Source organism: Megascapheus bottae, chromosome 10 (genome assembly GCF_031878675.1).
Source record: "Megascapheus bottae isolate mThoBot1 chromosome 10, mThoBot2.hap1, whole genome shotgun sequence".
Lineage (NCBI taxonomy): Eukaryota > Metazoa > Chordata > Mammalia > Rodentia > Geomyidae > Megascapheus > Megascapheus bottae.
The window spans coordinates 18011701-18037936 of NC_143518.1; the positions used below are offsets into that span (position 1 = coordinate 18011701).

The following is a 26236-nucleotide window of genomic DNA, read 5'->3' on the forward strand; positions in this document are numbered from 1 at the left end:
AAGAGTCTCAGGGACTTTAATGCCTCTGCTGACTTTGAACCACAATCCTCAGGTTTCAGCTTCCTGAGTAGCTAGGATTATAGGCGTGAGCTACTCTGCCCAGCTTATTGTTTAATTTTCTAAAGCCACTCCTGAGTTTTGAAGTGCAGATATGTCTGAAATACTCTGTTTGGTTAGACATTTTTTTAAAGAATTTATTAACATTTATTTTTACATCATATTTCAAATGACGTGTTTAACAAACAAATATTCAAGAAGGGAATCTCTATATACAAACACTGGCACTTAGATTTTAGAACATAATCAAAATTAGGCTGAGGGTATGTATGTCATAGATTATGTATTAATCTGTGTAATAAAACATTATAGAGTCATAAGTTTTTATGTCTGTGTAGTTGTGTTTATATTTCCAGTTCCATGTCCATAGCATTGGGTATGCAAATATTGAGTCCTCGCTCTTGTACTGTTTGGATCTAATAGCCACATATTTGGTTAGACATTTTTAAATGAACCAGTGTTTTGAAAGTCTTGGGTTCATTTTTTTTTAGCAATTAATGAAATGTACGACAATATTGTAATAGCTGAGAAAATAGAGAGAATATTGTATGCCTTATTTATGATTTGGTCCTAGGTTTTCTGCATATATTAGGAAAGAAAAAAAAGATATACAAGATATCCTGAAAGGTACACATGACCATCTGGGAGAACCTAAATGGGTGTTATTTATTGGTAACTGAGTAATGCACATCAAGTCTACCTTGATGTGGACAAGTAGGTGATGACTAGAAACTATGTGTTGGGAAAGACCCACAGATGCACTTAATTTTTTTTTAATCTGTCATCTTGGCTTTATTTTTCCATATGACAGTTCCCTCTCATTTCTCACATTCATTTCGAGATAAAGAGGAGAGAGCAGTGAGTTTAGGATGAGATTTCCTGCTGTGATCAATTCAGGGCTTAAATCTTAAGTTTTACTGAATGTTAGACACATATTCTTAGGAAACATTTCTTACTTAAATTATAATTTTTATTGAAAGTGTCAACTCAAAAAATATTACAAATTCTTCTTAAAGAGATTAAATAGTAAAATAAGGTTGAACTACTTTTGAACTACTCATCTTTATAAATACATCTAATTTTGTCCTTAAACGGAAAATGACAGCAGGACATGCATGACAGTTCCCTTCATGGAGCTCATTGCAAGAATCAGTTTTTAGTTTCAGGCTTCTAGGCTTGCTGGTAATATAAAAACAGTGACTTAAAAAGTCAGACACTGCTAAAATACACGTTACTTACATTATGTCACTTAAGACAACAAGCCTATAGGAGTAGATTTTTCTTTTTGTAGATGAAGAAACAATAAAGATTCATGTAACTTGACTTGGTTCACCAAAAATAAAATAAAGCCCACATTTTACTTCAGCATTACACTGCCTCCTTAGTGAACCAGGGCATCTGTGGAGTGAAGTGGGCAGGTGGATAGCTCAGAATCAGTCAGTTGAGGAGAATATTTCTTCTGAACATAAACGAATTTTGAGTAGTTTGATGAAAAGGATGTTTTTGTTGTTGTTCTGACTTGGAAATCAAAACCCAAATCCTAATTGATGATGGTATATGGATCGTATATGAGGATCAGAGAGAGTGGTGTGGGAGTGAAACCGGAGAGAGATAAAAAGACAAGAAGAGAGTATCTTTTATTTGAATTGTTTAGTGTTAGAGAAGTTAAAAGTGTGAATTGCTGGCATAACTTTTACAGGTTGAGACTGTGAATCCAGAAATCTGAAACACTTGCATAATCCCAGCATCACATTGAAAATTTTAGGATTTTGTATTTTGTCTTAGCGATGCTCAACCTATATAAAGTATTTTGTCTCTTTAATTTTTTTGTCAGTTGTGGGGCTTGAACTCTGGACCTAGGTGCTGTCCCTGAGCTCTTCAGCTTAAGTAATTAATTAATTAATGCCAGTTCTGGGGCTTGAATTCAGAGTCAGGGCACTGAATGACTTTTTGCTCAAAGCTAGTGTTCTAATACTTGAGCTCCACTTACAGCTCACTGGGGAGTAGTTGACTGGAGATAAGTTTCTCACAGATTTTCCTGCTTGCTTTAAACCCTAGTTCTTAGCTCTTAGCCTCCCTTAGTATCTCTAATTATAGGCGTGAACCACGCTATTTTTTTTTTAAGATTCTTAAAGCTACTTCATTGTGTCTAAAAAGATGTTAAGATATTGTTATTAAGCACGATTCTTTTTTAGCTTTAAACATGATCATATTTTTATAATTAAGGGAAATACTATGTCAGTCACTTGAGACCTAGTGTATTAAAATTGCTTGTACTTGTTCATTCTAAAGCTATTTCTCCTTGACTTGGTAGAAAAGACTTTTATTTTGTCATTTTCTCGTCCTAGGTATTAAATAAGACCAAAGAATTTGAAGATGCAGTGAGAAAAGTTTTAAGAGATGTTAATTTGGATAATGATGTAGTTGTATCAGTCTTTGAAACAAACATCAGAGTTCTTGGGTAAGTATAAGGCAATGAAACTATAATTTTGTTGTTGTTGTTGTTAGTCATGGGATTTGAACTCAGGGACTGGTCTTGTCTAAATTCTTTTGTTCAAGGCTATTGCCCTGTGTTCTACTACTTTGAGCCACAGTCCCATTTCTGTTTATTTTTTATTTTGAGTAGTTAATTGGAGATAAGAATTCCACAGGGACTTTTCTGCTGGGCTAACTTTGGACCAAGATCCTCAGATCTCAGCCTCCTCAGATCTCAGCCTCCTAAGTAGCTAGGATTACAGGAGTGAGCCACCAGTGTCCAGCTTGAAACTATAATTTTTTTTTTTTTTTTTTTGCCAGTCCTGGGCTTGAGCTCAGGGCCTGAGCACTGTCCTTGGACTTTCCCAAGGCTAGAGCTCTACCACTTGAGCCTCAGCACCACTTCCAGCTTTTTTCTATGTATGTGGTACCGAGGAATTGAACCCGGGTCTTCTTGCATGCTAGGCAAGCACCTTACCACTGGGCCAAACTCCCGGCCCCTGAAACTATAATTTTATAGTAAAGTTTAAGGCTGGTTGAAGGTAAGAAAGAAAGAAGTTTCTCATGTTTAAAAGATAAAATTTAGGTTATTTAGGTTATTATGAAACAGAGGTTATCCTTGTATTGTATCCATCACAACTGTCAGTCTGTGGAAATAGTTGTAGAGTCAAATCCATATGGACCAGTGTGTAAAAAGGAGTTAGAAGTTGGATATTTTTCATATTAGTTATATCAATTTTTTTCAATAACTTCCATATTTTTCTAGCTTTAGTGAAGCATCTCTGCAGCAAAGGCAAATGAAATGAATTTTATAGGGTTACCACTCATGAAATGTTTAAAAATAATTGCAAGATTTGTTCATTTGTTTCAACATTAGGAAAGTTTTATTTTTAAACAGAATTATGTTGTAACTCATTTTGTTTTGTCAAAATGAATCTACTCTTCAATTACATATTATCAAAAAGTTAGGTAACTTTTCAGTTTCTTATTATGTTTGATTAAGAGGTATTTTTACTTTAAAATGTTATATTAAGTGAACAATTTTATAAGAATTAGAAATCAAAAGTTGTTAAAATTTATTACATTGTTATAATAAGCATGATTTCTAGGATGTTAAGAAAAGCTAAGCCTTTTAAAATTGTTAAGTTATATAGCATTATGTAACTAGAGTGCTATTATAACAACATATATCATCTGGTTTAAAAATATATTGACTCTGCAACTAGTAGTTCATTATAAAATGAGTAACCAGTAAAGAATAAAGTTCTTCCTGTATTTTTTCTTATGTATGCTAAGTTGTTTAGGATTAAATAGCATTTAAGTATTGGTAAGATACAGGTAATGTTTCATCTTTGTTATCCTAGGGGTCTTTTGGGTGGACACTCATTGGCAATCATGCTGAAAGAAAAAGGTGAATACATGCAGTGGTACAATGATGAACTTCTCCAAATGGCCAAGCAATTGGGTTACAAACTTTTACCAGCTTTCAATACTACCAGTGGCCTTCCTTATCCCCGAGTAAGTCATTTTGGGAATGAAGATCTGTCTTTATAGACTGCTTTTTCACTCATTACAAGTGAATTTTTATGTTCACATCCCCTGTTTCTCATCTGCTTGAGGCTGGAAGAAAAATGCTTCAAATCTGTATAACAAATTTATGTTGACATTTCATTTAACTTACATTTAAGTGATGTGAGAATTAAATTAGTTTCAGCTGTACTGTGTATCAGTGTAACAGATCAGATAATGCTTCAGAAAGAAGAAACAGATGCCGGGCTAGGACATAGGCCAGAATTGTTGGTGCAAAGTTATGGTTGAAGCAATGAGAGTAGGTAGATGTTGCTCTCAAATTCGAGGCTGTAGAGCGAACACTGCACATGCACAGATGAGTCATGATGACCAAGTAGAGCCAGTGAAAAGGAGTGCTTTCAAAGATTTAGCCAAACCATACTGTAGCAGATACTGTCCAAAAAACAGAAGCTTCAAGAGAAGATGTTCTAAAAACCTCAAGGAGAGTAGAATGCATACAGATCTTGAAGGATGTAATACGGTAGATTAAAGGTAGAAGAAATTGCAGTGTAAGTATTTACCTTGTATTAATAGTTTAAAGGGCTGTGTTGGATTTTGTTTAATCCTCTCCCAGAAAATTGTATATTTAAAGCAAAGGAAGCCATTGAAGATATAAAGAGCTCTTGCTTCTAGTTTGTTTCATTATAACATGTTCTTTCCCTCTTAGCCAAGTCAAAGATCTCAGCTATTATAAAGCTCTTAAAATTTTTTCTTTTCTTATTGCTGTGATGATATTGGAGCCAGTAGAATTTTATTATGATATAATTAAAAGAGGAAATATGTTTTAGAGTAGTGAGGAAGAATTTGAGCACTTATTGCTCATTTGCTCTCCTGAGAGATTTTTTTCCACTTAGTGATACATGAAAGTACATATGCCATTGTACTGTTATCAGCACGTATGTTGCCATTCATTTGTCAATTTTGTAAGGAAAATATGGGGTCATTTTGAATGAGAGTTTCCTTGTTATTGTATAGTGTCGGTAAATTTATTATAGGTAATGTACTCTTTACCTTTCAACAAAAAAGTTTTAAAAATTATTTTTTGTTGACTCACAAATTGAGAAACACCAGATTCCAAATTCTTCCAAGTATAAAACGTGTATTATACTTTTGTCTTTGTTTTAAGCCATGAAGTAAGTAGAATAATAAGCCTTTTTTTTTTTTTTTTGACATTTCACAGTATTTGTTGGGAGCTATTACCATTTGCTCTCTCTTTTTACCTTGCCATTAGACTTAATGAGATGAGGAATATTCCAGCTTCTTTCTCAAATGTCCATAAATAAAAACAAACATTGGTTATGTCATCCTTCTCTGGTAGAAAAGATAGTGGCTTTTGGTAGCAAAAAAATTTCAGGCTATGTACTGTTGGTTTATACCTGTAATCCTTGCCACTCTGGAGCCTGAGATCTGAGGACTGCAGTTTGAAGCCAGCCAAGCAGGAAAGCTTATGAGACTTCTCTCTCCAATAAACTATCAAAAAAGCTGTGGCCCAAGTGATAGGGTATTAGCTTTGATCACAAAAGCCCAGAGGTAGCACCCAGGCTCTGAGTTCAAGCCCCAGGATTGGCACGCAAAAACACAACAAGCACGGAAACTACATCTTGACTTTGCTTTTAAAAATCGTTTATTGATACTTACCTTCAAGGTAAAAGGTGGAAATTATCTGGTAGTATTAGTATTTGTGTTATGAAACAATCTTTTTACATCATTTTATAGCAACTATCTTGGGATAATAGGCTGTAATTTAATATAGGGATATCCTGAAAATATATAGTAACACACACACACACACACGTATATATTTTTTGGTCATGGGGCTTGAACTCAGCAGGGCTTGGGCTCTGTTGCTGAGCTCTTTCACTCAAGGCTAATGCTCTACCTTTTTAAGCCACAGTGCTGCTTCTGGTTTTCTGGTAGTCAGTTGGAGCCACAGACTTTCCAGCTTTGTCTACTTCCAATCACAATCCTCATAGCTCAGCCTCCTGGGTAGCTAGGATTACATGGGTCACTGGTACCCATCTTGAATATTATTTTAATAAAGTAAAATGGTAATAGTTTAAAGTACTTTTGGGCAAAAGATACTAAAAATGGGATATAAATGTTTATTCTTTTCTGTCTTACTTATGCTTTCTTATGACCCTTCCCTGAGTTTTACAATTTTACATTACTACTCATAATCTAAATTTTATATTGTTTTTATCAGTTAGCTTTGCTTAGCACTTATTGATGGCTTCCCATTAATTTACTGTCTTATATATGTTTTATTAGTCTGTCTGGATTTTAAGGAAACAAATGGATCTTCTTTTTTTTTGCCAGTCCTGGGCTTGAGCGCAGGGCCTGAGCACTGTCCTTGGACTTTCTCAAGGCTAGAGCTCTACCACTTGAGCCTCAGCACCATTTCCGGCTTTTTTCTATGTATGTGGTACTGAGGAATCGAACCCGGGTCTTCATGCATGCTAGGCAAGCACTCTACCACTAGGCTAAACTCCCAGCCCCAAATGGATCTTCTTAATGTCTTACCATAATATCTAGTAGGTAGTATGTAATTAATAGATATTGGTCAGTTGATTTTAGTGATTAATTGAACAAGAATATACCGTTTACTGTTGATCCACATTGAAAATATCATTATACTTTATCTTAGTGCAGTTGGTATAGCTGAATTTTTTTTTATTGAGTTTTGCCTTTTTAAAAAATATTTGTTAGTCCTAATGATCTTATTAACTAAGGATAATAATGCAAAGGTCCTTGTGAATTTGAGTGCAGATGGAGTGAAAAAATAGTTATAGAAGGTATTTCTGTCACTGTTGTAATGATAATGCATTTTTATATCATCAAGGGAGGAATTAAAAACTTACATTCTCTATAAATAATGTTTAGGATATATTTCTCTGAATAATTTTTGAAAAATGACCAAGATCATCACATTGGTTTTTTTTTTAAAGAAAAACAATAGTTGAAATAACATATTAGAAATGATACTATCCCTTGACAATTGCTGATTAGATAATTGTGGTTGTATTCAGATTAATTTAAAGTTTGGCATCAGAAAACCGGAAGCTCGGACAGGAACAGAGACCGATACCTGTACAGCTTGTGCCGGTACCCTGATCCTTGAATTTGCTGCTTTAAGTCGATTCACAGGAGCAACAGTATTTGAGGTTTGCTTTTCTTTGATCTTTGATCTTCTGGGTATTGGGCATAGCTAACTTAGTAATTATTTTTCATCATATAGATATTAGGATTATCAGTTGGACAATTACTATTTTCATGAGCTTTTTATCCAAATTTTGTTACATATTTTTAAATTGTCAAAACAAGTCTTTGTTGGCTACATTAAATTTAACATTAAATACGACCTGCACAAACTATAAAGTTCAATTTTAGTTTTCTAAACTTGATGGCTCAAATTGATATGAGATCTTAATGTGAAATATTGCATGTTTTATTTGAGGTCTTGGGGCTTGAACTCAGGGCCTGAGTACTCTCCTTGAACTTTCTCAAGGCTAGAGCTCTACCACTTGAACCATAGCACCACTTCCAGCCTTTTCTATGTGTGTGGTATCAAGGAATCGAACCCAGGGCTTTGTGTATGCTAGGCAAGCACTTTACCACTAGTCCACACTCCTGGCCCTGCATGTTAATCTTTTTTTTTTTTACTTTTTCATATATTTTTTATTGTAATTAATAGAAGGGTTACATGATATTTGCCAGATAGATGGTGCATTAATTCCCATACATTGATACCCTTTCACATGTCTTGGTCCTCATTTCCTTCCCCCCACCCCCACCCCTCCCTGCATGTAAATCTTAATTGAGAATAATCTGCATGGGAAATGTTGTTTATTATCCAAAACATTTAGTATCCTCCACATAGTTAATTGTGATTTAGCTGTGTCTGGCATTTAAAAACAAATTCAGGCCAAGAGTTTGACCTAGTGGTAGAGTACTTGCCTAGCATGCACAAAGACCCGGGTTTGATTCCTTGGTACCACATATATAGAAAAGCCAGAACTGCTGCTGTGGCTCAAGTGGTAGAGCACTAACCTTGGGGCCAGCCCAAGGACAGTGCTCAGGCCCTGAGTTCAGTCCCCTGGACTGGCAAAAACAGACAAACAAAAAAACCCCAAATTCAATTAAAATCATCAGAGTGCAAGAGTTGTTTGAACAAATCTTATTTAAGTGTATAATTTAGGTGAACTTTTTTTTTTTTGGTGGGTCATGGGGCTTGAACTCTTGGCTTGGGCTGTGTCTCTGAGCTCTTCAGCTTAAGGCTACTGCCCTACTCCTTGAGCCACAGCCCCACTTCTCATTTTCTAGTGATTAATTGGAGAATAGAGTTTCACATTCTTTAGTGCCCAGGCTGGCTTTGAACTGCAATCTTCAGATCTCAGCCTCCTGAGTAGCTAGGATTACAGGTGTGAGCCACCACGCCCAGCTAACTTAGTTGAATTAAGAACCCAATAAATGATATATATGGACAGAGCAGAAATAGAAGTATTTGCCAACAACAGACAATGGATATGAATATATACAAAAGAAATAATATGTTCTTTTTGTGTATATATGTCTAATTCAAATGTCTTAAGGACCAGTTCATCATGTTTTATTGATTACATTTTTGACTGAAATTAGATCCACAATTAAAACTTTTTGTTCTCTATTCTTAAACTGCAATGTGAATTTAGTTTAATGGTGTGTATGTTTGTGTTTGCTTAAAATCTGGATCAGAATGCTGTTGAGTTGTTTTGCTCAGTGCTAGTACTCTACCACTTGAACCATAGCTCTACTTCCAGCTTTTTTGGTTTATTTTATTTGGGGATAAGAGAATCACAGATTTGCCTGGCTGGGTTGCCTCCAAATTAACAATCCTTAGAACTCAGCTTCCTGAGTAGCTGGGATTACAGGCGTGATCCACAGGCATCTAGCTAGTTTAATGTTTTTATTTATTATTTTTTTATTATAGCAGTATGTTCTGCATACTACTATAGGTTCATACTCTAAAACTTAAATCTCACTTACACATGCCCTTTGCTTTTAGATTTTGTGACATCTTTTTATCTAAAGCCAAAAATTGCATCGGAAATCATTTAGAGATAGTGTGAATCAGTAAAAATAAATGAAAAAGGAAAAATTTACCATAATGCTATATTTGATATTATACCAAATATTCAGTAGCCAAGTAGATGATTTACTCATAAAATGGGTGCTAATATACTCACTTTGTATTCAAGCGATAGAAATTATCTTAAGTGTATTTAATTATGCTCACAGTTGAAGTGGTTAATAGTACATGTATGTGAATATGAGAGGAGAATGCAAGAGTAGATGAACCTTTCATGGTCTCCAAGTGCAATATCTCACACCAAACAATCTATTTAGAATCCTTAACTAAACTGACAGAGCCAGGAAAGGTGTGACTTTAAGGAAATTTTTAGTATAAATGGATATTTTAGGAATTTTCTTGATCTTTTTATAAAGTATCCTGTGGACCTTTGATTCATGTTTGTTCCTTTTGTCAAAGTTATACAGTTTCAAGTAAGATTTCTTTTTTAATTACAGGAATATGCACGAAAAGCTCTTGATTTTCTCTGGGAGAAAAGACAGAGGAGTAGTAATTTAGTAGGTGTGACTATCAACATTCATACTGGAGATTGGGTACGAAAAGGTATGTAAATTAGGCTTTTATAGTCAAACCTTCACACCCTCAGAATTGTTGGGAAATTATTTTTATTAGTTAAAATAATCTTTGGAACACTATTCTACTTTCATGCCTTGGGCCATGTGACATAAATATATAGATGAAACAGACATATATATATTTGTTGTTGTTGTTGGTCATGGGACTTGAACTCTGGGCCTGGGTGCTGTTGCTAAGCTATTCAGCTCAAGGCTACTGCCCTACCCTTCCAGTTTTCTGGAGGTTAATTGGAGATAAGACTGTAATGGACTTTTGTGCCCAGGCTGGCTTTGAATCATGATCCTCAGATCCCAGTCTCCTGAGAAGCTAGGATTACAGGTGTGAGGCATCAGCACCTGGCAAAACATGAATTTCTTTGAGAAGTAGAGTCAGTATTTCAAATACCTCACAGCAAGATATACTTTAGTGTATAGATTTAATGATATTATTATAATCAATTTTAGTCCCTTTGATTTAAGGAAATAATTAAAAATCCCAATTTTTTTTTTTTTTGCCAGTCATGGGCTTGAGCTCAGGGCCTGAGCACTGTCGTTGGACTTTCTCAAGGCTAGAGCTCTACCACTTGAGCCTCTGCACCACTTCCAGCTTTTTCTCTATGTTTGTGGTACTGAGGAATTGAACCTGGGTGTTTGTACATGCTAGGCAAGCACTCTACCACTAGGCTAAACTTCAAGAGTCTGTTTTAACATCTCCAATACTATTTTGCCAGATAATTGGGTTTTGCCAAACTACAGTGTACAACTGATACGTTGTAATTTGATTTGGCATTTCTTTGTTGTTGTTGTTGGTTGTGGGACTTGAACTCTGGGCCTAGGTGCTGTCCCTGAGCTCTTCAGCTCAAGTCTAGAACTCTACCACTTGAACCACACTGCCACTTCCAGTTTTCTAGGGGTTAATTATAGATTAGAGTCATACAGACTTTCATGCTGTCTTCGAACCTCGATCCTTACATCTCAGCCTCCTGGGGAGCTAGGATTACAGGCCTGAGCCACCATGCCTGGCTTAACTACATATCTTTTGGAGTTTTTTGGAAGTATGGGGGTTGAACTCAGCCTGTCACACTTAACTAGGCAAGTGTTCTCTACCACTTGTTTTTCACATTGGGTTTCTTGCTTTTGTTAGACTGGCCTAAGACAGTGATCTTCCTCTACCTATGACTCTTGGGTAAGGTAGGACCAAAGTGTATGTTACTATTGCCAGTTTATTTTGGGATAGGATCTTGTTACTAGGCTGGCCTTGAGCCATTGTCCCTTTGTCTTCACCTCTTGTGGAGGTTACAGGCATGTGCCATCACATCTGTTCATTCCTTTTGTTTTAAATTAATACCTACATCTAACTCCTGAAAACAAACCTTAGTATGGTCTCCTATCCCTTGTTTCCCTCCACCCCAAATTTTATCCCATTCCATTTTTTTTCTGTCTTAATGCATACCCGAAGCTATGGACATGGTATTGGAAATATAAACATAACTATATAGACATAAAAACCTATGACTATAGACATAATGTTTTATTTCATAAATTAATATGTTTCTATGACATACAAACCCTTAGCCTAATTGTGATTAAGTTCTAAATACTAAGTCCCAGTGATTGTAAATAGAGATTCCCTCCTTGAACACTTGTATGTTAAACTTGTCATTTAAAATATGATGTAAAAATCAATGTTAATAAATTCTTTAAAAAATTTTACAGTAATATTGTTTAAGCCTATTATTGCCTTTTTTTCTATTTTTGGCGGTATTTAGATATTGAATTTTGTAGGCAGGTGCTCTATCTCTTGAGCCATAGCCTCTTCCCTAAATTCATTATCTTGTAGTGCTATGAATATAGCTCAGTTTATTATAATCCAGTTTTAAAGGAAGGAGTGGCTCAAGTGGTAAAGCATTTGCCTAACAAGAGCAAAGCCCTGAGTTTTGAACTCTAGAACCTCCAAAAAAGGAAATGAAAAGACTATTGAAAGCTCATAGGTTGATGAAGTCCAGTGGTATATTATTGTTTTTAATATATACTATGAAGCAAGGAATAGAGGTTGAGCAAAAAAAAAAATGATGCAATGAATTGTGTCGTAAGTCTTTTGGAGACTAAATATTATCTTCTTTTATAAATAGAAATTTTAAACTGATATTTGTGGCTTTATTTGTTTCACTTTCTAATTATTATAGTTCTAGAGAATGCTCCAAAATCCAGAAACAGCTACTCATGATTTCTTAAATTAAAAAAAAATAAAATAAATGAAACTTAAAAAAAAGATGGGCCAAAGACTTAAAGAGAGTCTTCTCTGAAGAAAAAAAATATTTATTTATTTATTTACTTACTTATTTATTTATGTGCCATTTTTGGAGCTTGAACTTAGGACCTGAGTTATTTTGCTCAAGGCCAATGCTCTGTTACTTGAATCACAGCTCCACTTTCAGCTTTTTGGTGGTTAATTAGAGATGAGTCTTACTGCCTTTTCTATTCAGGCTGGCTTTAATGATGATCCTCAAATCTCAGCATCTTGACTAGTTAGGATTATAAGTGTGAGCAACAGGTGTCAGATTGCTGTTTGTATTTTTATCTTTTTTTTTTTTCAGTTGTGGGGCTTGAACTCAGGCCCTAAGCATTATCCTTGGACTTTTCTCAAGGCTAGAGCTCTACCACTTGAGCCACAGCACCACTTCCAGCTTTTTTCTATGTATGTGGTGCCGAGGAATCAAACCCGGGTCTTCGTGCATGCTAGATGAGCACTCTACCAGTAGGCCAAACTCCCTGCCCCTGCTGTTTGTATTTTTAAGCCCTAATAGGTGATCTCTCTCTCTTTTTTTTCTCTATAAGATATATAAATATCAAAGTAAAACTGAGAAGATATTCTAAAAATGACACTATAACTTTGTTTTCTCCTTTTAATATTTTTTGGGTCACTTCAATTTAAACTCTTACTGTTTCTTGCTAGAAATTGTTTTTTTTTTTAAATATTTGGTTATTCTTTTATATATGTTCTTTACAGTTGCTGTAACCTTATCACTACTAGTTCATATATTTGCTAATTTTTATATTGCTTCATATTTGCTAATATCTCCTGTTTTAAATAAGACCTTTATAATTATTACTTTTTTTTTTACTAGTCCTGGTGCTTGAACTCAGGGCCTGAAAACTGTCCTTGGGCTTTCTCAAGGCTACTGCTCTACCACTAGAGCCACAGCACCACTTCCAGCTTTTTTGTATGTATATGGTTCCAAGGAATCGACCCGGGTCTTCAGGCATGCTAGGCAAGCACTCTATCAGTAGGCCAAACTCCCAGCCCCATCACTAATTTTGAAAGTCAATATTTTTTTTTTTTGCCAGTCCTGGGCTTGAGCTCAGGGCTTGATCACTGTCCTTCGACTTTCTCAAGGCTAGAGCTGTACTACTTGAGCCTCAGCACCACTTCTGGCATTTTTCTATGTATGTGGTACCAAGGAATCGAACCCGGGTCTTCGTGCATGCTAGGCAAGCACTTTAACCACTAGGCCAAACTCCCGGCCCCAAGTCAATATATTTTAAACAAACCATTGTCAGCAAAAGAACTATTATATAGTAGAGTTAATATTTTTGTAAATGTATAATTTTTACTTTAAATAATTTCATGTTTAAATGTATTTTTCATTGTTACTAGTAGCTCTCATTTATATCCTAAGGAATTTTTAGGACTTACTTAATGAGGCATCATTTATTTGTATTTTCTGCAGATAGTGGAGTTGGAGCAGGGATTGATTCATATTATGAGTATCTGTTGAAAGCCTATGTCTTGCTTGGAGATGACAGTTTTCTGGAAAGATTTAATACAGTAAGTTGATCCAGTTTTCTATTAATTTTATAGCTTGCTTCATCTGACTACAGATTTTGAAAGAAACTAATTACCTATATATAATATTTTTTGTAAGTTTACCTTGATGATACTGGACTAGGAATATGCTAAAATTTGTATTATTCCAATGTTATGTATAATTTACATTATTTAATATAATTTATATTATAGAGTATTTTTGTTTCTATCTTATTTAGAAATTATCTTAAGTCTGTCAGGAAGTGATAATATATACAGGTTTGAATTTTACCTAGTCTTTTATACATGAAAAGCAGTTACTGAAATAAGTTACAGTTATCTTTCTCCTTTGAATTTCAATTCTGTTTGAAATGTTGGAGGTTTGAAATGTTGGAGGTTTGGCTTAATCTTGATCAGGTCAAATGGGGTTTTGGAGACTTGGAGGCACTAAGTATACATTTTGAAAGCAGGTCTTAAGTTTTAAAATTGATTCAGAATTATAGTCATAAACTTTTAGATATGCATAGGATTGTTGAACACAACTGAATTACCTTTGTTATTGATACAAACAAAATTAATATTATAATTATATTACTAGTATATAGGTAATTATAAATGTGATTAGTTATATTACTATATTATTTCAAACATAATTTACTTTCTTCTTTGCCCACATCAGTTTACCCACATTATATACATGAAGCTTTGTGTTACCTTGGTAAAAAGCAGGCGAGATAGCTTGGTGTAAGTCCTGTTTATACCACTTCTTGGTTCTATGAACTTAATGCAAGCATATTTCTCATCTACAAATTGTGTGTACTAGTGCTTTTTTTTTTTGCCAGTCCTGGGCTTCAGCTCAGGGCTTGATCACTGTCCTTCGACTTTCTCAAGGCTAGAGCTCTACAACTTGAGCTTCAGCACCACTTCTGGCTTTTTTTTCTATGTATGTGGTGCCAAGGAATCGAACCCGGATCTTTGTGCATGCTAGGCAAACACTACCACTAGGCCAAACTCCTGGTCCCAGTACTAGTGCTTTTAAAGGTTATTGGGAAGATTAAATGAACATTATATACAAAGTTTTTAGAGGAATTCTTTAACTTGGCAGATGCTTAGTAAGAGTTATTAATAAAGTAGCAAAACAATAACAGCAACATTTTAAAACAAGTTTTCTATCAACTGCTTTAACATACTATTACATATATTATTTGATTATAACAGGATTTCTTCTAGGCTGAGGGTATGGGCTTCAGTATCTGCCTCGCAAGCTTAAGGCTCTGGGTTCAATTCTAAACAAAAATTAGAACAGGAGTAAGAAAATTCTTGAATCAGATTAGAACAGGAACTTTTTGTTGGCTCATTAGCACAATTTGTCCTTTTTTCAAAGCAGAGAAGTACCTAGTGTGAAATGGGAAGAGTTACTAAGAAGGTGAAAGGCAGAGATAGCATGCCATAAGAATGTTAATAGAGATTAGATGAATGTTAATAGAGATTAGATGCATTACTTCCAGCAGTAGTAAGCTCAAAATACTGTGTTCAGAACGGATCAAATTTTCTAGATACAAGAGAAACCTAATTCTGTAATATAGGCTACAACAATATTCCAAAGGGATCCTAAGAGCATCACAGGAACACAGAGGTGTACTCACAGTGTGCTAATCCTACAGAAGAAGGGACAAGCTGTTCAGATCTTCGTGCTTAGCAGGTCACATATTATATATAGTCATTAATACTAAGCATCTGACTTATTTTTCTCTTGAGACAGGGTCTCTCTATGCATCCTAGGCTAACTTCAAGCACTTATTCTCCTTGCTTCAACTTCTTGAATAATAGATTATAAGTACATACCATACTTGCCCTAGGATTCTGTCTTTGAATCACTTTGATTTTATACTAATCTTATTTGTGTGAGTTATGATTTTACATAATGTGTGTGTGTGTGTGTGTGTGTGTGTGTGTGTGTGTGTTGCTAGGAGTCAGGACCTTGCCTTTTGCTATATTCAGTGCTGTACTACTGAGCTATGTTTGCAGTCTTGCATCTGATTTAAAGGATGTAAGGAAATATAATAATTTTAGAAAGATTTCTTTAGAATTTAAATGTTTTACAGTTAAATGACAAATAGCGAAATTATTTGTAAATATATATAAAGTCAGGCTTGATTTCTTTACTGTAATTTTGTGAGTTTAGAGTAGTGCATGTTTTTGTTTTTTATCTACTTCCCTAACCACATTTGTGATCCTTCAGCACTACAATGCCATCATGAGGTACATCAGCCAGCCACCTCTTCTGCTTGATGTGCACATCCACAAACCAATGCTGAATGCCCGAACTTGGATGGATGCCCTGCTTGCCTTTTTTCCAGGCTTACAGGTAGAAAGAAATGTTTTGTTAATATTTAAATATAATATATTGTAATTAAGCACCTTTGTAATCTCTAAAATTAATTGACAGAGTTTTACCATGTTACAAAGCTGATTATTGTATATATTTATTTACATAATGATTATGGGTAGAACTAGCTCATACTATAATGAGGTAATATTTGTTGTTCAATTGTAGGTTTTAAAAGGGGATATTAGACCTGCTATTGAAACTCATGAAATGTTATATCAGGTGATTAAAAAACACAATTTTCTACCAGAGGTAAGTAATCTTTGTAGTTCTTATTTACTTATGTATTATACATTGCTAATTTAAAAGTAGAAAATGACATTTACTTCAAGACATTTACTTTTATAATTTTTTCTTGGTTTAATTAATTAATTAATTAATTTATTTATTTATTTTTGCCAGTCCTGGGCTTGAGCTCAGGGCCTGAACACTGTCCTTGGACATTCTTAAGGCTAGAGCTCTACCACTTCAGCCTCAGCACCATTTCCGGCTTTTTTTTCTATGTATGTGGTACTGAGGAATCGAACCTGGGTCTTCATGCATGCTAGGCAAGCACTTTAACCACTAGGCCAAACTCCCGGCCCTCTTGGTTTAATTTATTTGCACAGTATTATGTTTTTGCTCTTTATATTCTTGTTAAACTTCATGTATTAAGAGAAGTCTTACTTAGAATAATACTTGTATTATTTTAATTTTACATATGTATAAAATCCTGCCAGGTTCTGGTGGTTTACACCTGTAATCCTAGCTACTGAGAAGGCTGAGATCTGAGAATCTAGTTTAGAAGCCAGCTGGGCATGAAAGTCTCCAATTAATCACTAGAAAATCGGAAATGGCACTGTGGCTCCAGGAGTAGGGCGGTAACCTTGAACTGAAGAGCTCAGGGCCAGCGCCCAGGCTCAGAGTTCAAGCCCCATGATGAACCAAAAAAAAAAACCCCAAACAATTTAGTGCTTCTCAGCCTTCTCTAACCCATATTCCAGTGTAGTGTTGTTTCTTGTTTGTGTGTGAAGTGCCGAAGATGCAACCCAGGGCCTCGGGCACATTATCCAAGCACTCTACTACTGAGCTATCTCTTTGTCTTGATAGTGTCTCATTCTAACTTTTATATATATCTTCCAGGTAGACTTATCTTGTCACTTCAGTTTTATGAAGCTTGCTTAATGGAAACTATATACATTAGCTGTACACTTACTGGTCACACATACTTCCTAGAAATCTGGAGAGTATCAGGTCATCTTCATGATGACTAAGAATTACCTTTTTTTTGGTTCCAGTCCTGGGTTTTGACCTCAGGGCCTGGTTTCTGTTCCTGAGCTTTTGTATTTAAGGCTAGTGCTCTATCACTTGAGGTACAGCTGCACTTTGGCTTTTTGGTATTTAATTGGAGATCAGAGTCGTTTTGGTGCTTGGGCTGTCTTTGAACCATGATCCTTAGATCTCAGCCTTCTGAGAACTTAGATTACAGGGTATGAGCCACCAGTGGCTGGCTACTCTTCCTTTTGTATAAATATATTAGTAATAAATACTCTTGCTACAGTGAAAGGATGAGATTTCAATCATTTTTGATATTGAAAAGTATGTTTTTTGGCTTTGCAGTAAAGTATAGTTACTAATTCCCAAATGGATGTATGGCCTTGTTCTGTCCCTAATTATTGAGGTACTTAAGCATTATACCAATTTAGAATGTTTTTATCCTAAAATGATTAAACTTTTTCAGAAAGTTCTTATACATATGTAGAACAAAGTGAGGTTTCAGTTAAATACATTTATCACATTAAATTTTATTTGGTTTCCATTACATTTTTAATATATTTGTATTATTTTAAGTAGTTATACAGAGAGTTCCCATTCCACAAAGCAGTTTATGAATAGACTGCATCTTGATCAGTGTTATACCTTTCAATATTCCTACCCATCCCTTCTAAGACATCCCTTCTCTCACTTTTCTTAATTTTGTAGGCTATGCATTACATTTTTATTGCATTGTTCTTCTCCCCTTCTTGTCTTGATTTGTCTACTGCTTTTATTTTTCTTTCAAAATGGTTACATGCTATAAAATATTCAATTGTTTATTTTTTGAAGTAATTTCCTTGTCTGAATATTCAGAAGGTTTGAGGTTGTTATAAAAAGAAGGCATGTGCCAAAGTACAAACATAAAAATTTCAAAACAGTTGACAGTAGATTTTAAGTGCTCTGAACACAGAAACAATAGTGTATTCAGTAAAGTATATGTATGTGTGTGTGTGTGTGTGTGTGTGTGTGTGTGTGTGTGTGTGTGTGTGTATACATATACTATTTTTTGGCCTGGGGCTTGAACTCATGGCCTGGGCCCTGTCCTTGGGCTTTCTTCAAGGTTAGTGCTCTATCATGTGAGCCATAGCACCACCTTTGGCTTTTTCTATGTATATGGTACCAAGTGCTAAGCAAGCACTCTACCACTAGGCCATACTTCTGGTCCCAGTAAAGTATATTAATTAGCTTGACTTAGCTATTTCATATATATACAAAAATGAAAACATCATTTGTATATCACAAATAGACATATAGTTTTATTAGTAAAAGACATTTAAAAGGAAATTATAAGGACTTGGTAATAGTTAAGTGGAATAAGGAGAGAAGGAACAAAAGAAAAAGTTATATACACCATTGGGATTTATGTATTGACATTATTGACCTTCATAACTTGAGTTTCCCTGATTTTCCTACTTGCTCAAATGCTTATTAAGTTATAAATGCTATTAAGTTGATAAAAAAATATCTTTTGCAAGAATGAATTGTGATTTTAAGCAGTGAAAATCAGTGTTACATAGGAAATAAATTGTCATTTATATTTTAATTTATGTATTATGTTTTCATATATTCTAGATTTACTTATTTTAAATCACATTTTGGTGCCTACTTATATGTTGTTTTGCACAGGCATTTACTACAGATTTCAGAGTACATTGGGCTCAACATCCTTTAAGACCAGAATTTGCAGAAAGCACCTACTTCTTATATAAAGTAAGATAATTTACCCCTTGATGCTTTTTACTTCCTGTTCTCTGTTGGCTCTCTTGTTAGTTTGTAGTAGAAATTGGTATTTAATGTTATAATGGTTGGCTGTATCACACATCAATCTAGTGCACTGAGTGTCTAAAAGATGCAAGACTTGGCATATAAATTTTATACCTTTTCAAAATATTTTTGTAAATCTTTTTATAAAGAGAAATTTTGTATTCTAGAATTGCTTTCTAAAGTATGTCTCTTTAAGAAGGCAACTTTCCAGACATTACAATTTTAATCTAACTGATGCGGTTTATTTGTAAATTAAAAAAAAATGTAGGTTCTATGGTAATATGCATTCCAGTGCCTGATACAGTGCCTGGCATCTAGTTGGTACTCAATAAATATTTGACAAATGAATGGGTATATGGTAATATATAAGCTATATATATGTATACATATATTCTCCTTTTTAATAGGCTACAGGAGATCCTTACTACCTTGAAGTAGGGAAAACACTTATTGAAAATTTAAATAAGTATGCTAGAGTGCCTTGCGGATTTGCTGCCATGAAGGATGTTCGTACTGGAAGTCATGAGGACAGGTAAAAGAATCACTCACATGCTTTTCCTCAAGGGTGACTCTGACACATTATGGCCTACAATTACTTGTTAGGATTCAGATAAGTTTAATGTTTAAGAAAGGATGAGAATGTAAAACTTGAGTTCATTTGCCTCTTAACATTCTTGAATTAATAGACACATTGAAAATGGTTTGAAAAGTCTGCATTTTTCTTATAGTATCAGACACATAATAGGTGCTGAAGTAGATTAGTGAATATATTATACCAGAACCAATATAAGAAATCTTAGAAATATATCTCTGTTACCCTTGGTAATATTAATATACGAGCTTGTTAGAACTCATCAAAATTATTAAAGACCTAAATTATGATTCCTGTTTATTCAAAAATTCTTCAAAAGGAAAAATGTAGGCATAGTGGTACATACCTATAATTTCAGCTAATTGGATTGTGAAAGTAGGAGGAATATGGATAACCCGGAAAATGCATGAGACCTCCTATAAAAACAGCAACAAAAATGAAATTACAGGGGCCGGGAGTTTGGCCTAGTGGTTAAAGTGTTTGCCTAGCATGCATGAAGACCCGGGTTCGATTCCTCGGTACCACATACATAGAAAAAAGCCGGAAGTGGTGCTGAGGCTCAAGTGGTAGAGCTCTAGCCTTGAGAAAGTCCAAGGACAGTGCTCAGGCCCTGAGCTCAAGCCCAGGACTGGCAAAAAAAAAAAAAAAAAAAATGAAATTACAAAGGATTTAGGGGCATGGCTTAAATCGTAGTTCAAATCTCAGTACCTACTCTCAAAAAAATTCTTCAAAAACATTTATCTAGTGAATATGTACACTCTTATTCTGCTCCCGATTTCAAGGCCTGGAGAAGACCACTGGTGGTTCCTGTGTCATTGCATACTAGATGAGGAGAGAATGAAATGCTTAAGCTATAAAAAGGGGACTTCATCAATGTGATAGTTACAGTCTAGTTATTCCAAGATACCCCTATCTGGCTATTACGCTTTTAAATGAACAGTGAAGCTATTTGTTCATTTGGTTAGCAATGACCGTGCTATAAATATTTACTGAGATTTTTTATGTGCCAGCATTATGCAGATGTTTTAGGATTAAAAACAAAGACATTCCCTTTCTGTCACTGAATGACTGAAGGCAGCAGATATAAAATAGACTTTTAAAACATTGTATAAGTTCTAGAAAACATGGAATATCATGAAATGCAAGTTGGTAAGTGGTGGTAGTCACTGAAAAGTTCCTGGAGGATTCTGAAAGACAAACAAATTAGAAGAAAAAAATGAAAGATGTTTCAGACGGAGGACTAAAGCCATGACAAATACATCACACATCATATAACAATTGTACCTTAGCCTTCTATGAAGAGAATATGGATAATAGTTACTTAGTTTTGGAATCCCTTTCCTGACCACAGTTCATGAAAACTGAGTAGGTTTCTGAATGTGGATATACAGACCACAGCAAGAGAGAAAGCAGATACCTTGTGTTTTTGTAACATTTATGGATGGCTTTCTGCACTCCAGACAGTCTTCTGAGAACTTTATGTGCATTTTATCCTTAAAATAGCCCCCACTTTAATGAGGAAAAACATAAAGCAAAGACAAAATAGAGAATGTGTTCACAGTCATACTTTGAGGTTAAGGTCAAAACTGTAATCGAAGCAGATACACATACATGTTATTTTAATAATCTAATCTCTTGGAAAACATACATTAAGTAATTTTTCATTCAAGTTATGGGGAAACTTCTTGGATAAGGTCATGTCCAATGCTTCATTGCATGACACTTGAGAACTTTCTGATACAGGCTGCATGTTTTTTGTTTTTCTTTGTTTTATTTCTTTTGGTCATGGGGCTTGAACTTTGGACCTGGGTGCTGTCCCTGAGCTCTTCAGCCCAAGACTAGCACTGTACCACTTTAGCCACAGTGCCATTTCTAGTTTTCTGGTGGTTAATTGGAGTTAAGAATCTCACAGACTTTAGTGCGTGTGCTGGTTTTGAACCGTGATCCTCAGCTCTCAGCCTTTTGAGTAGCTAGGGTATGGGCCACCAGTTGCTCCATACTTTTGGATGCTTATTCCCTTACAATCTACTTGTACCGTCCTGTGGCTCACAAGCACTCATATAATAAACCTACACACAAATACACATACACACACAAACAATTCTTCAAGTGAAAACTACCTCTATTTTCTTAATAGGTTACTAAAAAGAATTTAAATGAAAAAAAAAGGAAATCTGTAATATATTATTCTCGACTTAACTGGTTAACAATTTGGTAGTGTTTCAGTGTTCTAGACATTTTTTTAATGCCTATGGTTTGCCTTCGTGTACATGTTTGTAGTTTTTAAATAAAAATTAGATGATGATATTAAATATTCAACTTGCTGCCTCTACCTGATTCATATTTTAGTGCTTTTTACCATGTTCTACCCTTTTAAAAATGTTTACAAATCATATTGTATAATCAGTTCTTAAATTTGTCAAATAACAATACCTTGTTCATCAGTCTACCATTCTCAGCATAACTGCCAGTGTTTCAGAAAAGGTTATGACAAGTATATTGTAGGTTGACCAAGTTTTTTGTATTGTCAAGATCAGAATCCAGTATAAGCAGAAAAGTTTAAAACTTTACATGTGAGTTTCTGTTTCAAAATAAACCAGATTAGTTTTGATCTTACATATTTCAGGTGCAATGCTAAATAGCAAACATTTTTAGCATGTTACATATGTTAGGAGTGGATTAGTTAGTTCCTTTTACAGAAGAATAAACTATAGCCACAGCCCTAATGTAGTAGCCAGAGGCCTACAGCTAATTAGAGAAAGGTCTGTTTCCAAAGCTCATGTTCTTCACTACTGTGGTCTAATGCCTCTCCATCTTATTCCTTACTGTTATTCTTTAAGTTTGCATTCAATTTTTGGTAAACATTTATTGAGTGCCTACTATGTGCCAGGAGTTGTGCTTGGCTTGAAGCTTGCAACCTGTCCAGTAAGCTACAAGTTACTTATTACTCATACATTGCTTCCTGGCCTTTTGGCTAAGATCAAGCACAAAACCTTGGATATGCTTTGGGAGGTAGAAATTTAAATTTGATGTTGCTACAAATCAGCCAGCTCTTTTCTTGACACTTTTAATTATAACATTAAATAACATTATAACATTATAACATTAAATAATTTGTAGACACATATTTTTAAAAGTATAATTATGCTGTTGTAACTTTCATGTAATTTTATAAATGACTATTGTTTATGCTTTCTAATTTATCACAACTAGCTAATAATAAATGTCATAAAAGTTGTATACCTTTATCCAGCTCTGTTAATATTAATTGAAGTTTCTTAAAAGGGTTTCACAAGTAAAATCCATCTGGTTTTCCTCTCTGCTATTAGTTGTCAATAAACAAAATGGAGAATTTGCCCTAGTTGGAAGGCCTATGGAAAGATCTTGTCTTCCTTGTTGACAAGATTTAATGTACCGGTTTTGTAGGCAGCTCCGCAGCCTTTTTGTTCTCTTGCAATATCCCTAGTGGCAAGGCTATTTTTACCTGGGAGGGTTGGTACATTCTGGATTTCTGTGCACATCTAAATTGATGTATGGTTTTTGATCTTTATTAGATGTTTTAAGGTTCTCATACTTATCTGTAACTATTCATTTTAGAATGGATTCTTTCTTCTTGGCTGAAATGTTTAAATATCTTTACCTATTATTTGCTGATAAAGAAGACATTATTTTTGACATAGAAGATTACATTTTTACCACAGAAGCTCATCTGTTACCTCTTTGGCTCTCTACTACTAATCAAAGCATCTCTAAGAAGAACACAGTAAGTTTTAAAATGCATTATTTTCTTATGCACTTTTGATATTTGTGTTATTTTTCCAAACAAAATGTAATCTATAACTGGAATTCAGTAAATAGATGTATAAAAGGAGGAAAATTATATTTCATGTTTTTATTGTACTTTGTATACCCTCTTATATCATTAAACTTTCCTTTTGAACCATAATTTTAAGCAAAGTAATTATTTTTATTTATATAAAATTATTTTATATTGTAGACCTCAGAGTATACGGAACTGGATGACAGTAATTTTGATTGGACTTGTCCAAATACTCAGATTCTTTTCCCTCATGATCCATTGTATGCTCAGCGCATTCGTGAGCCCTTGAAAAATGTGGTGGATAAGAGCTGTCCTAGAGGCATCATCAGAGTGTAAGATGTATTATTTTATATTGGTTAATATCAAGCTTAATTCTCAGCAAATGACAGGAAACTTAAGGAGTGAAAATAGCAGTCAAGAAAACATTCACTTAAACCAAAGATAATTGAGGTATATAGTTATCACTGATGAAAAATTATTGGTGATTCACATGTGAAATCCCAGCTACACAGGAACTCAAAATCAGGAAGATTATCATTCATGGCTAACCTAGGCAGCATGTTATCAAAACACTATTTTAATAAGCCGGATGTGGTAGTGCGTGCCTGCATCCTAACTCTGCATAAGGCATAGGTAGGCGCTTCACATTTCAGAAGACACTGGCAAAATAAATGAGACCCTATCCAAAAAACAAAATGAAAAGGGCTGGATACATGGCTCAAATGATAGAATGCCTGCCTAGCAAGTGTAGTGCCCTAACTTCAGACATCCTCTCCCTCTTTAAATTCCCCTCCTCCAAATTATTAGGAGTTACATAGTAAATCATAATTGTAGCAATGTGTTTCATTGTTAGGGAAGTTTTCAATGCATTTTTGTTTACTGAACCAAGTAATAATAGTAGACAGTATATATTTTTAATTTCTGTAGCTCTGTGTGCCTGTGTACTTTTTTGCTTGAGGCTAGTGCTCTGCCACTTGAATCACAACTCCACTTCCAGCGTGTGTAGTTAATTGGGGATCATACTTTCAGACTTTCTTGTCCAGGCTGGCTTTGAACCGTGATTCCTAATCTCAACTCTCCTGAGTAACTCAATCACAGGCATAAGCTACCTATCCCTCACTGTAGCTCATTTTAAGTATAATAATTTCATCAAATATTTTAACATCTTACATGTGTAAGAATTTTTTTCTATTACAGTTTCTGTAACATGAAAATACAAGTGTTTATTTTGCTTTTTTACTTTTGGAGATTCTACTTATTCTTAGTTGTTAAAAAGACAAGTTCATCTTCTAATCAGTTGCAAAGGCCATTGCAAAGAAGTAAAAAGGAACATATACTGACATACAGCTGTAATCCCTGCTACTCAGGAGGTGGAGACACAGGATTGCAACATCTGGCTTAGTCTGGATTGTTAGGGAGACCCAATCTCAAAGACAAAATTGATACTGAAACTCATGGAAAATTATTTTAAAATGTGAAAGATGAGATAATACAAAACAGTGACAGAAGGGATCATTATGATTATAAAATTACATATATGCATGCATGTCAATACAGTGAAACTCCTTTGTGCAATTAATACATGTTAATGAAAAACAGAAAAAAATTAAAAATATTTGAAAATAGAAAGAACTGGAGGTATGGCTTTAATTGCTAAAGCATGTTCCATGTCTTGGGTTTAATCCCTAGTACAGCAAAATCATCTAATTAATGAGTTAATTTTGCAATGAGAAACAATATTCATACTGTCAGTTTGGCTTTTAAAATATTAGGAGAAAAGTCTGTTTTTGGAAGAAGACAGTAGTAACAAATCTCCAGCAAAATCTGTTTTCTATCTCTTCATATAACTATTATACTGTTGATATACTGTTTCACTATATGTGAAAGTGGTACCACTCATTAGTAAGTTATATGTAAAAAAAGTGATTTATTTCAGTTTCGCTAGTTCCAAATGTAGCAATTTTGCTATTTTGATTAGGCCTAAAGATTTTTGTTTTGTTTTTAAAATTTTATTTATTTATTTATTTATTTATTTGTTTATACCAATTTTAAATGTTAGCCTTTTAAGTCCTGGCTATAATTACTTTTAGCAGAGAAGAGAGTTTCAGGAGTGGAGCTAAACCCCCTCTGAGAGCCAGAGATTTCATGGCCACTAATCCTGAGCATTTAGAAATCCTGAAGAAGATGGGGGTGAGTTTGATTCATCTGAAAGATGGGAGAGTCCAGTTGGTCCAGCATGCAATCCAAGTAAGACTTTGCTACACTAATTAGATTTTCTCTCTTCTCTGCCCTTATCTCCTTAGCTTTGATAGTTAGTGGCATTAAAAAATAAAAAAACAAAATAAAACAAGCTTTGTATCGTTCAGAGACTGAATTTTAGCATGTCAAAATAGCTTTAAAAATCATCTTAATTACTTTAAATGAAGTTGAGTTATTTACTTATGTTAATTTGTCAATTAGGATTTAGATTTAAAATTGCTGTTTCTTAATTCATTATCATTCCATTATTTTATTTAGATCAAAACTTCAAAAGTTGGTAGTTTTAAGTTATTTCATAATTCTGCATTATTTTAATTTCCAAAGATCTGAATCTAAGAATTTTACTTATCATGGAAATGAAAATTTGCATTCATTTGTGTCTAGAAACAATAATGAGATTATTTTTTTGGTTGATCATGTGGCTTGAACTCTGGGCCTGGGCTATCCCTGAGCTCTTCAGCTACCACCCTACCCCTTGAGCCATAGTGTCACTTCTGGTTTTCTAGTGGTTAGTTGGAAATAAAAGTC

General features: G+C 34.5%; 1 protein-coding gene across 6 annotated transcripts in view; it reads left to right on the forward strand.

Annotated features, from left to right (window-relative positions):
- Positions 1-26236, forward strand: part of Edem3 (ER degradation enhancing alpha-mannosidase like protein 3) — a 71034-nt gene that overhangs the window by 29120 nt on the left and 15678 nt on the right. For 4 of the 6 annotated variants that reach the window (XM_090340247.1, XM_090340249.1, XM_090340253.1 and 1 more), the window contains exons 5-16: positions 2406-2518; positions 3897-4050; positions 7128-7262; positions 9664-9769; positions 13512-13609; positions 15831-15956; positions 16146-16229; positions 18900-18983; positions 19445-19569; positions 23227-23392; positions 23627-23781; positions 25540-25696. In XM_090340247.1, the coding sequence (XP_090196373.1) occupies positions 2406-2518; positions 3897-4050; positions 7128-7262; positions 9664-9769; positions 13512-13609; positions 15831-15956; positions 16146-16229; positions 18900-18983; positions 19445-19569; positions 23227-23392; positions 23627-23781; positions 25540-25696 (1503 nt within the window). The remainder of the gene's footprint in view (positions 1-2405; positions 2519-3896; positions 4051-7127; positions 7263-9663; positions 9770-13511; positions 13610-15830; positions 15957-16145; positions 16230-18899; positions 18984-19444; positions 19570-23226; positions 23393-23626; positions 23782-25539; positions 25697-26236) is intronic. The other 2 variants (XM_090340248.1, XM_090340251.1) reach the window with 1 other exon arrangement.